Below are 15,841 nucleotides of genomic sequence, written 5' to 3'. Positions count from 1 at the left end.
GCCTCACCCCTGACCGCTGAAAATGGGAGACCAATTTAGGAATTCCCCCGAGGGTGGCGGGACAGCCAGGTGTGCGTGGACAGCGATGCATGATGAGGTGGGCAATGTGAAAGACGAGGTCTGGGAACCCACTTTTACAAACTATGCGTTGACAGGGCCAGGTAGACAATATGAGTGAGTGAAGCATGGTGGGGAACAGGGCAGTAGGAGAATCCCTGGCTTCTCAAAGCCCCAGTGAATTGTTGTCGAGGGACACTGGCAATCTGAACTTCCGTGGGGAACTTTTTTTTTCTTTTTCAGTGTTCAACCCACACTTCTGTGAGGGTCGAACCAAACAGGCCTACGATCGATCGCATGCGGCCTGTGAGCGGCCAGTTTGCTGTTTGTAGTCTGGGGGCAAGATGGCAACAGTCCTTCTGCGTCACGGTCAGTATTCTGGCATCACCCTGGCCTGAATGTGACCTATAATGTGGTCTGAGTGGCCTGAATGTGATCTATAATTTCGGTTCTGGTGAGCTCGCTGGGGCGAGCTGCTTGATTAGCGACCATCCAAAGCAGGAAATTAAAAATGCTAGTTGAGAGTCAAGCTTTTGGGAGAGGAGATAAATGTTAAACTGGGTCCAGGGGGAGCAGAAGCAGCGGTAAAATGAGAAACGGAGCGAGGAGAGAGAATTCTAGTAAGAGGTAGAATGGGCACCCACAGGAGAGGTTTGGGATGATGGCCAAGTGTGAATTTGCTTTCATTTGTCGGGGATGAGTGGTTGGTGGGTTTAGCATCTCCAAGTGGCTTGAAAAAACAGACACAGCGCAGACAGTTCAAAGTAATCCGACACCTCCCCTCTTGAGGGGAGGGTTCGGGCTACTCAGAAAAATATTAATAAATATATAATTTCTGAATACTCTAGGCCAACAGCTCCAAGGACATCTCGTTCATAGCTCTACCCTCAGCATCTATTCTAGAACATAGGAAGCATTTGGGAAAACTGAATAATTGGGTGAATTATCTTGAAACAAAATCAACAAGGTATTTAGCACATCCACACTCCTGGGTAATTCACTTAAATTTCCTAGGCTCTAGTTTACATGGCATGCCAATGAGAAGGAATATATTAAAATATTGAAACATACTAAAATTTCTAAAAGCCTTTTGAGTCTAAGATTCCGGTTTTTTTAAGGGCACCTGGGTGGCTCAGTCGGTTGAGCATCTGACTCTTGATTTTGGCTGAGGTCATGATCCCAGGGTCATGGGATCGAGTCCAGTGTAGGGCTGTGATAGCACAGAGCCTGCTTGAGATTCTCTCTCTCTCTCTCTCTCTCTCTCTCTCTCTCTGTCTCTCTCCCTCTCCCCCCCCCCCCGCCCTTCCCTCCAGTTTTTTCTCTCTCTCAGGATGGATAAATAAACATTAAAAAAAATAAAATAAAATTCTGGGTTTTTTTTTTTTCCTTTACTCATTTCGTCTTTTCATTTACAACCAAAGGTGAGTCAGTTTGTTGGCAATTATCTGAGCTGAATGCAGTGATGTTGTTTTAAGGATACTATGCCATTGTCTCAGACTGCAGAGCTCTAGAAAACATCCACCTGAAACAAAGCAGGATCTCTTTTAGTAAGTTTGTGTGTTACAGATCCTAAGTGATTAATGAACAACCAAAAATGTACCTTTTTATGGCTAAATATGACCGTAATTAACAATGAGACAAAAAGGCTACAAGTTACTTAACGGTGTATTTCCCACTTACTAGATAATTTTCCATTTTGTTGTTGTTGTTGTTGTTGTTGTGAAAGCGAATCACCACTGAACACTGTGCATCTTTTTCTTTTGTTGCTTTATTCTTAAAATATTCACAAGTACAATTCCTAGGTCAGCAAAGCAGATAAGTCTCAGAGGTATGTAAATAAACTCATTAAAAATATAAAAGCAGTACCGTTGAAGAAAGTTTTATAAACTAAAAACTATATGGTCATTTTACATGCAAATATTTGTTCGTGATTTTATTAATAATGGACAATTTTGTGCTCTCAGTCAAGGGCAGTTTTGCCCTCTGGGGGACATTTGGCAACATCTGGAGACGTTTTGGGTCGTCATGGGGGTGGGGGGTGGGGAGTGGGGAGTAGGAGGCACAGGGATGGGGACTGCTTTGTAGCATCCGGTGGGTAAAGGCCAGGGATGCTGGTATATATACATCCTCCAGTGCACAAGAAAGTCCCCAGAGCCCAAATTATCCAGCCCAAATGTCAGTAGCGCCGAAGTTGGTAAACTTGCTTCTGGTTATAGTAAAGAAGCAATCTCTGCCACAGCTACCCTGTCCCCGTGATTTTAATAGATTATGTTTTCAACCATTTATTTAGTTAAGTATGCCAGGCACTGTGCTAAGCACAACACATACATTATTTTATTTAACATTAACAAAACCCCGTGAGGTTTTGAAGATTAGTGTGTGATGTCTTATAGAGATTGCCTAACTGTTCAAGGTCACCCGGCCAGTAATAGCAGAGATAAGGATTTGAAATGTTGACTCTGACCTGAGAGCCTGTGATGTTAATCATTATGTATAAATAATGTCAAAATAAACACCTTCATATATAAATACTTAAAAAATGATTTCCTTAGCTTATTGTGAAGCTATTGGTTTAAAGGGCCAAAGGGAATTGAGGGCGATGGTGACTTTCCCCACGTATTTCCAAAGTGATTTTCCAGAGTCATGCCGATTTACGGCACCACCATTAATTGTGAGAAAACCCTTGTCTGTACATTGGCATTAGCATTGACTTTTGACACGTAAAAACAAAATTTGGTAAGTTGAAAAGTATATATCTGAGCTTAAGGAATAAGCAGTTGCTGGAATTGTTACCACATGGAGGTCTCGCAAAATGAGGCCAGCACTGCCTAAGAACAATAAGGAGAAAGTCAAATCAATATAAATAAAGTTTGCATTTCAAAGAACCATGTTCATTTATTCAACAAATGCAGTTATTTGACTAATAATGGCTAAGCTCCAAGAAAAACAGTCTTGGTTACTCTGTAAACTTATCTCAAATCTTTTGTTTACATTAGCCTATGAAGAGCAAATCAGAGAATTGGATTTTATAGTTTAAGATGGTTCCTCTGATAATATCGGTGTATTCTGTTTGCCCCGTCCTAGAAATAATGCAAAATAGACCCTTCCTAGGACGCTTAAGAATGGAGGGTAGACTTTATCCATAATACCTCATAACTACCCTCCCAGAATCCTGCACAATAATAATCATCATCATAACAGCAGTAATAATGACACAGTCATCAAGTAAAGTGCTTTTATTTATGTTTCTTTTTTTAATTTAAGGTTTATTATTTATTTTGAGAGAGATAGAGACAGCAAGAATGGGGGAGGGACAGAGAGAAAGGGAGACAGAAAATCCCAAGCAGCTTCCGCACTGTCATTACGGAGCCTGATGTGGGGCCCAAACTCATGAAACTGTGAGAAAGTGACGTGAGCTGAAACCAAGAGTTGGATGCTTAACCGACTGAGCCACCCAGGTTCCCCCAGTACAGTATTTTTAAAACAGCACTATTTCCCATTTAGTGGTTCCAGAAATCACTTGAGTCGGTTTTGACCAGAATTTTATTATGAAAAAATAACATAAAATAAACAAGTGCCTTACTTACATGTAATAAGCCTGAGTAATTTGCGAAACTTTCATTTACTTTACATATGTGTGTGTGCATATGATGATATATGATTGTTTTGGGGTGCCTAGGTGGCTTAGTCGATTAAGCATTTGACTCCTGATTTCTGCTTGTCACGATCTCACAGTTGTGAGTTCGAGCCCCCCTTTGGGTTCTGCGCTGACATCTTGGAGTGTGCTTGGGATTCTCTCTCCCCCCTCCCTGGCTTGTGCTCTCTCTCTCTCTCTCTCTGAAAATAAAATAAAATAGTTTTTCTGTAGATTGCAATCTAAAAGGTTGAAAAATCAGAGCTCCTGAGTGGCTCAGTGGGCTAAGCGTCCCACCTCTTGATTTTGGCTCAGGTCATGATCTCATGGTTGTGAGATCAAGCCTGGAGTCAGGCTCCGCACTGAGCTTGCTTGGGATTCTTTCTGTCCTTCTCCCTCTCTCTCTCCTATGCTTACATGTGTGCACACTCTCTCTCTCTCTCTCAAAAAAATAAAATAAAATAAAATTCTAAAAAATGTGTAAAAGGTTGAACAACCACTGATGTGATCTATGCTTCATTTGAAAGAGAGACTATGTGGTGTTAAATGGTTTTCCAGCATACATAGCTGGTTAGCAACAAAGCTGGGATAATAATTAAGTTCCCCAATCCCAGCGGGAAGGCCAGTGTGTTCCATGGGGAGGGGGGTGGTAGATGATTCTGCCTTGGGTCAATCTCTGGGAGAAAAACAGGAAATAGTTATGCTTAGTGGACACTTTTAGAAGAGAAGGTGCATCTGGACGTTGGCCCAAGTGATGGGATCAGTAGCTTTGGGGTCTCCATGTATGTTTTAACCCAAGGCCCCTTCACTTACTGAATAGTGGTCACATGGCACATTTAGACCATTCAGTCTCTTGCTTGCCATTATCTCCTCAAAATAATAATCAAGCGATGCCTGCAAAGTATTCACATTGAGCTGATATTCGAGCTGTGACCAGAAGTCTTGTTGAGGGTCTTATCACTTCCCGAAGCTAGTTGCACCAGTAGGACGGATGTGGAGAATAAGTGATTGGTGGCCACTTAAACAATTGCTGGAAGGCAAACTGAAGCTGGTTGGCCTTGGCTGAGAGAATTGAATAAGTACTTTTTGATATCAAGAGGTAGAACATGATTACACCTTAAAGTACAGTGGCCTGTTGGAAAACCAAGGTAGCAAGCAGGCCTGTCCTGTCGACACCCAAGCTAAGCGGTCCTACCGCCATCCCTGAAGACCGAGTTGAGGGGCAACCCTTGACCATGGGCACTCATTGACCCCTTTAACATTGACTGAAAATCCCTGGTGGGCCAAATGCTATGAAGTCAAGGCACAGTGCAGACTGGTCTTCTGTTCAACATGGCTTCTCCTCACACGGAGGAGGCTGATCATCTCCAAGGAAGTGACTTGAGAGGTCTTCTCAAACGCATGTATTCCTGGCCTTGGGGACGAGTTTGTTAAATTAACCAAAGGATGGAAGGTACACAGTACGAGATTCCTTCCCAAGGGCAAAGTGTGAGGAAAGGGGAGAGAGAAGCTAACTGGAAACCTGCTGAAGGCTGAGGGAGGGACTTCAAGGCGAGGAGACACAGGAGCTCTGTCCTCTTTGCAATGTCGGTGAAAGCCCAGGGCTTCTCAGACTTCCTCGTGTGCCAGGATCCTTTGGGGATCTTGTGAAGATGCCAATTCTGGTGCAGGATGTCTGGGTGGGGCCTGGTAGTCTGCATTTCTAACAAGCACCAAGGGGGTGCCCAGTCCGACAACCACCACACTTGCAACGCTAGGGGCTCTGCCCACTCCTGCCAGTTATTCTTGTGCCTCAGGAAGCATTCTTCGCAAGAAAAGACAAAATAGAATTTGACTTTGTCCGTCTCCTTTGTTCTACTTTTTTCCTTTCAATTTTTTTTTTCATTTTATGTATTTGAGAGAGAGAGAGAGCACGCGCATGTGAGCAGGGGAGGGGCAGAAAGAGAGAGTGAAAGAGAGAAGCCCAAGCAGGCTCCACACTCAGTGCAGTGCCTGACTCGGGGCTCGATCCCACAACCCTGGGATGATGACCTGAGCCGAAATCAAGAGTCTGACACTCAACCAGCCGAACCGCTCAGGCGCCCCTCTCCGATTCTATTTTTCAAACTATGATTTTTGTAGGCACGAATATGAGTAGTATTTAAACAGGCATGTTGGAGATTTGTCATTAAACAGAAAGTATAGAAGTTGAGGTTTATAATTTCATGAGCAGGAGGTTCACATGTGCTATGTGTTTACTCTAAAGACATTAAAGCAGCCATTATGGGGCGCCCGGGTGGCTCAGTCGGTTAAGCATCTGACTTCAGCTCAGGTCATGATTTCACAGCTTGTGGGTTTGAGCCCCGTGTTGGGCTCTGTGCTGACAGCTCAGAGCCTGGCGCCTGCTTCCCATTCTGTGTCTCCCATTCTCTCAGCCCCTGCCCTGCTCACCCTCTGTCTCTCTCTCAAAAATGAATAAACATTAAGGAAAAAAAAAAAAAAGACAGCAGTCATTAATTGTAAATGTCACCATCTTATCTCTAAAATAAGGAATGTGTTTCTGAGGAAGAGTCAGTTTTTGGTGAACAGTATTAACGAAAAGGAGAGGGAAAAAATATCTCATTTTGTAAAAAAAAAAATGTAATGTAAAGGAGGGTAGGGACTTTTTCTCATGGCAATGCATTCTTCACCCTCTTCTGCTATAGTTATTTAATCAAAATAGACTCATAAAAATCACATCCATGTAGGGGCACCTGGGTGGCTCAGTCGGTTGAACATTCAACTTTGGCTTGGGTCATGATCTTGTGTTTCGTGAGTTCAAGCTCAGGTCAGGCTGTGGGCTGACAGCTCGGAGCCTGGAGCCTGCTTCAGTTTCTGTCTCCCTCTCTCTCTGCCCCTCCCCCCCTAAAAAAAAAGTTAATAAAAACAAATAAACAAACAATCATAAAAAAATCACGTCCAGGTCAGCTAATCTTGCTGACACAATTAAATATACCAAATTATCTCTTTGTTTTCTGGACGGCCCTCCCCCCAACCCCCAACTCAACCAAGGCAAGTTTTATTCTGAATTCTTTTAAAATGTGTACTAAGAACAAAATAAAGAAGTTTCTTTTGGGAAAGGCAAATGCTAAAGTAGTTTTTAAAGTAATAAATGCAACTCAAAGCAATAGGAAAAATTATTGCTTAATAAATACTGTTTTTCTTCACTACTCAAGATTTATAAGCAAACTTTTCAAGTTTGGCAACAAGAAAAAAAGAATCAGTCTTATAGTGAGCCCTTGGGGGTAAGGATTCATGCTATTTACAGGAAAGGCTTGCATAATTTAATTTTGGTTGGGAGACCTTGGTACAATTCTTGATTCAGAGCATCATATAATTATCATGTGACATCAGGGCAGAAGAACAGAGCTTTTTTCTTCTGAAGATGCACATTTTTATTAATGTTTTTAAAGAGGAAACATGTTTATGTGCCCAATCCACTTAAACTTCTTGAAAATTATTGGTCTTGCCCAGTTTCTTTTTTCTTATGAAAAAATACTTATCATCTTGAGTAAGTTTTTGTCTAGTTAGTATGTGTATTAGTTTTCTATTTGCCATTGTAACAATCTACCACGGACTTAGAAGCTTAGACAACATAGATGTATTATGATACAGTTCGGTAGGACAGAATTCTGACACGGTCTCACCAGACTAAAACCAAAACATTGGCTGGTCTCCGTTCCTTTCTGTAGGGTCTGGGCCTTTTTCAGCTTCTAATGACCGTGGTCCTTACCCCATTCCTCTACCTTTAAATAGTAAAAAAAAGACTAACTCTTTACCTCCCTCTTCCACTGTTAAAGACCCTTGTGATTGCATTGCACTGACCTTGATAATTCAAAATAATCTCCCTATTTTAAGGTCAGCTGATTAGCAAACTGAATTCTCTTTCACCTGTAACATAACATATTATCAGGTTCCAGAGATTAGGATTCGGACTTCTTTGAGCATATGTCGAGGGGAGTGGTATTATTCAGCCTACCAGATCTTGTAGGAAGGGACTGTTACCGTTTGGGTACACATGTCATACCTGTGTCAATACATTAGAATCACATTCAGATTGCATTGCGCACTGGTGAAAATTGCCGGAGCTCTTATGAAGCAAAATATTTCTTCTTTTGTTGTATTTGCATTTGATTCCCACGTACTTATTTTCCAATAATGGGAACCTTGGGGTAAAACTATTCGATAGGAGTAGGCAAAAGTTACTGAGATGGAGAGGGTTATTTAAAATAGTTTAGCACAGTGTTTCTCAAATGGGGCAGTTCTGCCCCCCCACCCCCGACCCCGGGGACATTTGGCAACACCGGAAGATGTTTTTAATGGTCACAACTGGGGGGCGTGTACTAGTGGCATCTGGTGGGTGGAATCCAGGGATGCTGCGATCTTACAATGCCCGGGAGAGGCCCTACAACAACGAATTATCCAGCCTAAAGTGTCAATAATGCCAAGGAGGAAAAGCCCTGCTTAGCAAGATGGCGACCTCTAGAGCTGTCCTCTCCTCTCTTCAAGGCTTCTTACTTTTCTTTTTTTTTTTTTTTTAATTTTTTTTTAACGTTTATTTATTTTTGAGACAGAGAGACACAGAGCATGAATGGGGGAGGGTCAGAGAGAGAGGGAGACACAGAATCGGAAGCAGGCTCCAGGCTCTGAGCTGTCAGCACAGGGCCCGACGCGGGGCTCGAACTCACGGACCGTGAGATCATGACCTGAGCCAAAGTCGGACGCTTAACCGACCAAGCCACCCAGGTGCCCCAAGGCTTCTTACTTTTCAAAGGTGAATCCGGTAACTAATTGGGTAGTGGGTCGGCAACTAAACGTCTGGCCAAAAGAACACCTGAAAGAAATAGAGAAGTTGGGGAGGTCAGGGCACACCAGTCTTCCTAGGAAAAACTCAAAGCTCACAACTTCCTGCTTGGGGTCAACTGTTCATCTTCTTTGGGTGACCGGCAATCACGTCTTGTCTCCTCTCTCTCTGTTCCCAGGGCCTCACACAATGCTCGGCAACACCAAATGCTCAAGAAGCACTTTAACAAATAAAGAAGGATCGTGTGTTAAGGGATTTGTTTGAGTTTATATGTAGTAAGCAAGATATTTCCCTTCTGTATGCCTCATACTGCAAGTTCACTTAATTAGTGCTTAGCACCTAGGGTAGCCTGTTTCCTAGCTTTCATTTTAAGATCGAGGTCACATGGAAAGTCCGAAATAGCTGTGATATTAGGATTGAAAGTGAATTCAGCTCAAGGCCATTGAGAGATGACCCAAAACTCCTCAACTTGTCCATCTGCATTACGGTTTCCTGCTACGGTATTTCTTAACCTCTATTTTGCAGGCTTGGGTACACATTATGAAAAAACACCTATATGTGCGTATGTATTTTTACTGGTAGCAAGGCAGAGCTCATAACCACCAGCTACTCACACCACGAGCTTCTGAGGTCTTGCACCAGTGATGGAAAATCTAACGCGAAAGATAACGTCGTGAAAAAGTGAACATGACCTGGAGGCTTCACTGATGCAATCGACACCCTTCTGTCTTGGTTCTCATGTCTGCTTTTCTCCCTTATCAATGTTCCAGGTGTCCCGGGCTCCATGCCAAATGCGTCGTGGACCGGTAACCTCAGGGCTATAAAGTGGATGGACATGGAAGATAAACACGGAGGCTGCCATGGTGAGGCACTCACTTCACTCTTTGAGGCCACACTGCTTGTTGGTGTTGGCATGGAGGTAGCTGTGGAATACAGGGGTTCTCGCGGAGAGAACTGCTTGTGTATTTAAAACAATCCGAGTTCCCGGAGTAGCTAGAGGCTTGAAGACATGGGCCTTGAAAAGGAGACTTCGGGGTCTCGCCGACATGCTCCAGCTCATGATTCCTGAGGGGGTTGAGAGGTGGGCTCGACTTATAATGGTATTTTCTTGCTAGTTTCTGCTGTCTTCACATGATTTATTTCTCTTTCTTTTGGGAGTGCGGTGGTGAGGAGGGGAAGTGGTCAGGATGAGAAGTGACGTCATGGTCTCACCACAGACCCAAGCAGGCTCCACGCTGCCAGCACAGAGTCCAACACAGGGCTCCAACCCGAGAACCGTGAGATCGCGACCTGGGCCGAAACGCAGAGTCGGGCGCTTAACCGACCGGGCCACCCAGGCGACCCTGCGATAGAACTTTCTAAAGAAGTGTTTTTATCAGCCCTGGCATACGTTCCATTCACACTGTCTGGTACCTACTCAGCATGGTATTCATTCACTAGGATGAATGACCGGATGGCTTAAATAACAGGAACTTATTCCCTCCCAGTTCTGCAGGCTCGAAGTTCGAGATCAAGGTGGCTGTAGATTTGGTTTCTTCTGAGAGGTTTAGAGATACCGCCTTCTTCCCGGGTCCTCACGTGGTCTTCTTTCTTCTGTGTGCGTCTCTGTCCCAATCTCTTTTTATACTGACACCACCCATATTGAATCAGGGCCCATCCTGTGTGACCTCATTTTCACTTGATTTCCTCTTTAAAGGCTCTGTCTCAGATTTACACCCCACCCCCTTCTCGTGTCTTCCTGAGGTCCCCATCCGCTGAAGATGGTAACACGCTCTCGTCCCGTACACCCTGCTCTTCAGCGTCTTCATCTCTTTACCTTAATCAGCCCACATTTTCCCCAGAGGACATCTCCCGCCCCCTGCCTGCATTCTCATCACAGCCTGCCCTCCTTGGAGCAGGAAGAGAGTGGAGAGAAGGTTGCTTTGCTCTTTGATCTCTGGGGGACTTCTTTAGAAAAGAGACCATGGCCATTAGTCGAGGTCCCAATACTTGAGATGTGTTGCCTTTTCCACAGTCCTCCTGTAACCCTGTCGTCCTCCCTGTGGGACTGCTGTGGTCACCTGATCTGCTTCTCCACCTCCTCTCCAGCTGTAACACTGGAAGACTTCAGCCGCCACGGCAGGGACCCCTGTGACGTCATTACTTTGCGCCTCTGGCCTCTACCACGGAAGCTTCTGTTCTGTGTGTCAGCACCAAGCCCTGCCCCTCCCTAGAACCTTACTCTCATTCTGTCCTCACCTGTATCCAGGCCCTACCCCATAGACAAGGTACCAGCTAGTCAGGTTTCCATTTTTATAGGGACCTTTACTTATCACACGACAGGTGGGCCCATGAGAGTAGCTCCAAGCCAGGAACCTGCAGAGGGTACACAGCTTGGGTAGCCCAAGCCTCTGAGACAAATGTCTCATTTTTCTTCTCTTAGTGCCTGTGATGCCGGTGAACATCTGAAAGCCTGATATGGTTCCGAACCTAAAAATAGTTTGTCCCCCAAACCACTAGATGGGGAAAAGAAAAGACATAACCCAGAGGAGGCAGAACAGTGCTTGCAAGTCTGGAGTACAATCCGGACCTTTCCCCCTTGGTCGTGAGTGGTGGATTTGTTCCAAACCCGTGGATGCGCACCTACTTTATAGGCCCTTAGAATCACAGAGAATACTCTAGCTCTACGGTCTGGAACTTGGAGCTCCCATCTCTGGTGACAATTTCTTGTTACTCGGCTGGTTTTCTTCACTGACTTACAGACTTTATATCTTTACTGTCTTTCTCCCCAGAACAGAAGTGAAGCCCCAAGAGGGTTAGGATTTTTGACCAATTTGTTTATTGCTATATCCCACACCTAAAATGTGTTGTTGTTTGAAATGCGTTTGCTTTATTATTATTATTATTATTATTTTAAGTTTACATATTTATTTTGAGAGGAGGGGGAAAGAGCAGAGGGAGAGGGAGAGAATCCCAAGCAGTGTGGGGCCCGACGCGGGGCTCAACCCACGAACCTTGAGGTCATGACCTGAGCCGAAATCAAGAGTCGGTTGCTTAACCGACGGAGCCACCTAAGTCCCCGATGTGTTTGCTTTTTTAAAATTGGGATTGGGGCGCCTGGGTGGCTCCGTCGGTTAAGCGGCCGACTTCGGCTCAGGTCGTGATCTCGTGGTCCGTGAGTTCGAGACCCGCATCGGGCTCTGTGCTGACAGCTCAGAGCCTGGAGCCTGTTTCAGATTCTGTGTCTCCCTCTCTCTGACCCTCCCCTGTTCATGCTCTGTCTCTCTCTGTCTCAAAAATAAATAAACGTTAAAAAAAATAATAATAAAATAAAATAAAATTGGGATTGCCAGAGTTTCAACGGTCCCAGCTTCCTCCTTCTGCTAGCATCCTTCTGAGGACTCCTTTTCCAGCCTCTATACTGGATCAGCCGTCCCCTGCTGTTCTCACGAACAAACCAGGCTCCCCTGCCATTTGACCCTACAAGGCCAACTCACACATGGAATCACTTCCACCATCTGCTTTTGGCCATTTGTGTTTCCCTGACCAGAGCATTGCTGGGGACTGTTCCAGAACTGTCCCGGTACTTCCCTTCCCGACGTACTTCTTTTCATCTTTCCTGCTTGCTTTGAACTCTCAATCCTATGCCCAAACGGGCTTTCGGACCCCAAAAGGTAACAGTTTCAACCTGAGGAAGAACTTTCAAGACACGTGACCCAAATCCCCTTACCGGATTGTCACGCCGTCCCCTTCCACCATCTCAGGGTATTTTGGACACATGCTTCTCATTGTTCCTTCCTGTCCCGAGAAGGAAAAGTCACCCATCCTCACAACCAGGGTCCCCATCCGGGGTCTCGGTTATGTGCGGGTTTCCTTTAAGGGATCCCCTTGTTTTCTTGCGTCCCAGTGGTGCCCTCGTGCTGGCCCTTTTCCTTCTCCTTCAGTGTCATGATCGCCTGTAGCCTGAAGACCCCGTTGTCTGTGAGCCTCTAGTTCACGCGCCCTGAAATGGTCTCTCCACTTTGTTTTCTTAAGCATGGGTGTGCTTATGCACCTGCATTCTGTTCTCACTCCCCAGTTATCTCCGACTGCCCACTACTCTGGCTTCTGTCCCCCATCCATTTCCCCTCTCTATTGTGCTTCCTGCCAGCTGTATTAAATGAATCACGATTAATGACATTAATCCTGTCAGCCTCTCTCTGTTCTGTTTCGATGACCCTTCCTTTCCCACTCATGCCAACGCCATGAACTTGGAACCAGCTCTCTGGTCTACGTTATTACTGCGGCCTCGTGGTGGATTTCTAACTGTACCCTGCAAAGCTCTGTAAAACTAATGCTGCTAAAGCCCAATTTACCCTCTGATTCTTCCATTCAAACCTCTTCAAAGACTCTCCCTATTTATGGGATTAAAAAAGGCCCAGCCCTTCAGTTTAAGTCAGTCAACCGTAGTCTTTCCAGTGCGCGCCAAGAAACCTCTAGAAAAGAGGTTCAACTTCCTCCCATTCCTTTTCTAACCCCCTTGCCAACCAAATTCTCTCTTGTAGAGAAAATCCGCCCCCTGCACATTTTCCCCAAATGAAGCCACCATCCATGCCCCTGATGCCACCTCCCCCCGCCCCCCCTGCCGGCCAAGTTCTGTCCTTCCACTAACTCTCCACTCATTCGTCTCCATCCTTTCATTCAACAGCTATTAATTTAACACCTAATACTTCCCAGGAACTGTCCCGGATGCAGGTTGGGACAGAGAGGACAGCAAAAGGGCCTCCGGTTCCAGCTCTTTGGACCTTCCATCCCAGGCCAGGGAGAAAGACAATAAGCCAAATATTTGCGTTCGTGGCCCTGACATACCAATCTATCCGTTGGCAGCGAGAGCCAAGAGAAAAATGAATTGGGGAAGGCGGAAGGGGGTCAGAGGAGGCCTCCCTGAGAACTCGGCCTTGAGGCAGATACCTGGGGTGGTGAGAGAGGGAGTCTGCGAGAGGTCTGGCGGAAGCTGGCGGAAGGGGGCTGCCTGGGGAGGAAGAACTATGTGGACTCTCAGGTAGAACATGCCTGGTGTGCGGTGGGGGGGTTGGGGGGCGGGCAGCAAGGAGGCCAATGCGGCCGGAGTGAATGAGCAGCGTTGGGAAGCATTGTAATCAGGTGAGCAAGGGGCCGGAGGTCAAAGGCCAGACTCAGGAGCTTTCGATGCCATTGCTGGGATTTGGGCTGTGCGTGCACATGAGATGAGGCGACATCATGGTGTGCTTGCGAGCAGAACAGTCCCCGTGGCCGTGGTGCTGAGAACATACCAACAGGCAGAGGTGGGGACAGTAGAACCCAGTTGTTATTGTGACAGCTCTGGCGGGAAGATAGAGGTGGCACAGGCCGGGACGGGAGTAGCGGACGCGGTGAGAAGCGATCAGATTCTGCGACGATCTTGAAGGTGCAGCTGCCAGAGTTGCTACCAGGGGTGGGGGCTGTGAGAGAAAGGGGGAGAAATGCCCAGGGCGCTGAAAAAATAGGAGTGGTGTGGGTGTCACGGGAAAGACGTGGCGGGGATTGGGAGGGGAGTCAAGCTGGCGTGTGGAGACATGTCACATCAGTGGGGTTGATTCTCCTCTAAGAGGAGACGAACGTAAGCACTTGGAGAGACTAAGCCCCGGCTCAAAGAAGAGGTCTGACCGGTGCCTCCCAGAAAGACCTCTCCCACCCGTCCGCTTCTGGAACTTCCTACCCATAACCCTCAGGCCAGAACACATGAATCGTCTCACGATGCCTATGGCCGCTCTTGCCTCATATCATTGAACCCTCCTGTTGTTCAAGCACGGATGTGTCCCCCTTAGCTTTCCAGAAGGGGTTTCACTTCCTTGTGGGCCGGGCCGACACGACCCCGTGTCATACGGAGTCCCAGAGCACCGGGCACAGCGTTAGCTACTCAGTAGACAGGCCCCACTCTGCCGCTGCGCCCCTTCACCACCCCCAGCTTTCCAGACCAGGCATGTTCTGACGGTTTCTTCTCTCCTCTGCAGGCCGCTACGTACACGGCATTTGTATCTATGGAAACGGGGACTTGAAGTGGTTGATCAATTCGCCCAGCCTCTTTGCTAACAAGTTTGAGCTGACTACGTACCCCCTCACTGTGGAATGCCTGGAACTGAGGCTTCGAGAAAGAACCCTGAATCAGAGCGAAACCGTGATCCAACCCAGCTGGTACTTCTGAGCCACTCTAACCCGTGATCGGAGGGCAGCCGCGGCCTTTTCTTCGTGAGAGAACCCGGCCCCGCTTACAGTAACGGTTGTAGCCGCGAGGTCACGGCTGCAGGACCTGGCCGGGTTATTATGTGTTACAACCCCCGCCGGGCACTGGGAACTGTGCAATCAGGAGGGCTGCGCAGGTCGATGCTGGCACGTTCGGCATCCTGGCCTTCTCTTAACGGTCATTCCACGTCGGGCTCGTGATCGGAACCCTGGCCAGTGGAACTGGCGTCAGACCTTTACACCAGATACTCATCAGAGAGAGAGATGCTCTCACGGAAAGGAGAGCTATAGATAATACTGTTTAGGAAAATAGGAACTGTGTTTCCCCGGAGAAGGAATCTCTTATGCCAGACCCGTAGCCACGCGTTCATGGATACCCCTCCTCTTTGCTCAGCGGCCCCCCCGGGCATAGAAACAGCTTCCTGGGCACCTCAGCAATCTCCTTTAAAACCTGAGCTGCTAGAATGGAGAACTAGATCATGTTTCCTGAGTTTCAACACGAGCACGGTGAGCTTACCGTGTCTGAAGGTCTGTACAGAATGTAAGTCGTTGACAAGAGGCGGGATATGCTATCAGACAGCAGTCACTGGTGGCTGCTTCGGCAAAGGGACCCCAGGGAAACAGGACCTTTCTTGTGGGTCAGAATGTACTCTGGTCCCTCTTCCATTGTTTTCCATGGCGAATGCTAAAAAGTTCCCACAGAAGGAAGATATTTCTAGAACTGAGGTGCTGTTGCATGGCTCTCTTCCCAAGTCTCTAACCCTCAGGAATGAATCACTCGCCTCTTGGATCACCACCCTCCATCCCCCACCAAAGTGATCTTACCTGCAAAATGGAATCCAGACTCTATGCCGCGACACTTTAAGGACTCCAGAGTATTTTCTGAGTAGCTTTACAATGCTTGGTGCTGATAAGAGTGCCTAGATTTTTAAGAGCTTTCAGCTGTGAGTGAGCTTCTCTGTCGCTTATCCCTTGTCCCGTTCTCTTACCCAATTCGTTCCCTCAGCACACGGTAAATATTTCTTGAGCGTCTGTTACACACCAGATATGTGCTTGAGACAAGGAGAAAAGTAAGACAGAAGCTACTTGCGTCTGAAATTCTTGATAAT

General features: G+C 46.5%; 1 protein-coding gene across 3 annotated transcripts in view; it reads left to right on the top strand.

Moving 5' to 3' along the window:
* Positions 1 to 15,589, top strand: part of GCNT2 (glucosaminyl (N-acetyl) transferase 2 (I blood group)) — an 81,946-nt gene extending 66,357 nt beyond the window's left edge. For all 3 annotated transcript variants that reach the window (XM_042937922.1, XM_042937924.1, XM_042937923.1), the window contains 2 exons: positions 9,284 to 9,376; positions 14,504 to 15,589. In XM_042937922.1, the coding sequence (XP_042793856.1) occupies positions 9,284 to 9,376; positions 14,504 to 14,694 (284 nt within the window). In that variant the 3' untranslated portion in view covers positions 14,695 to 15,589. The remainder of the gene's footprint in view (positions 1 to 9,283; positions 9,377 to 14,503) is intronic.
* Positions 15,590 to 15,841: the final 252 nt, after the last annotated feature.

This window comes from Panthera leo, chromosome B2 (assembly GCF_018350215.1).
Source record: "Panthera leo isolate Ple1 chromosome B2, P.leo_Ple1_pat1.1, whole genome shotgun sequence".
In the NCBI taxonomy this organism is placed as follows: Eukaryota; Metazoa; Chordata; class Mammalia; order Carnivora; family Felidae; genus Panthera; species Panthera leo.
Note: the sequence above shows the minus strand (reverse complement) of the source record. Positions and strands in the feature narration are given on the sequence as shown.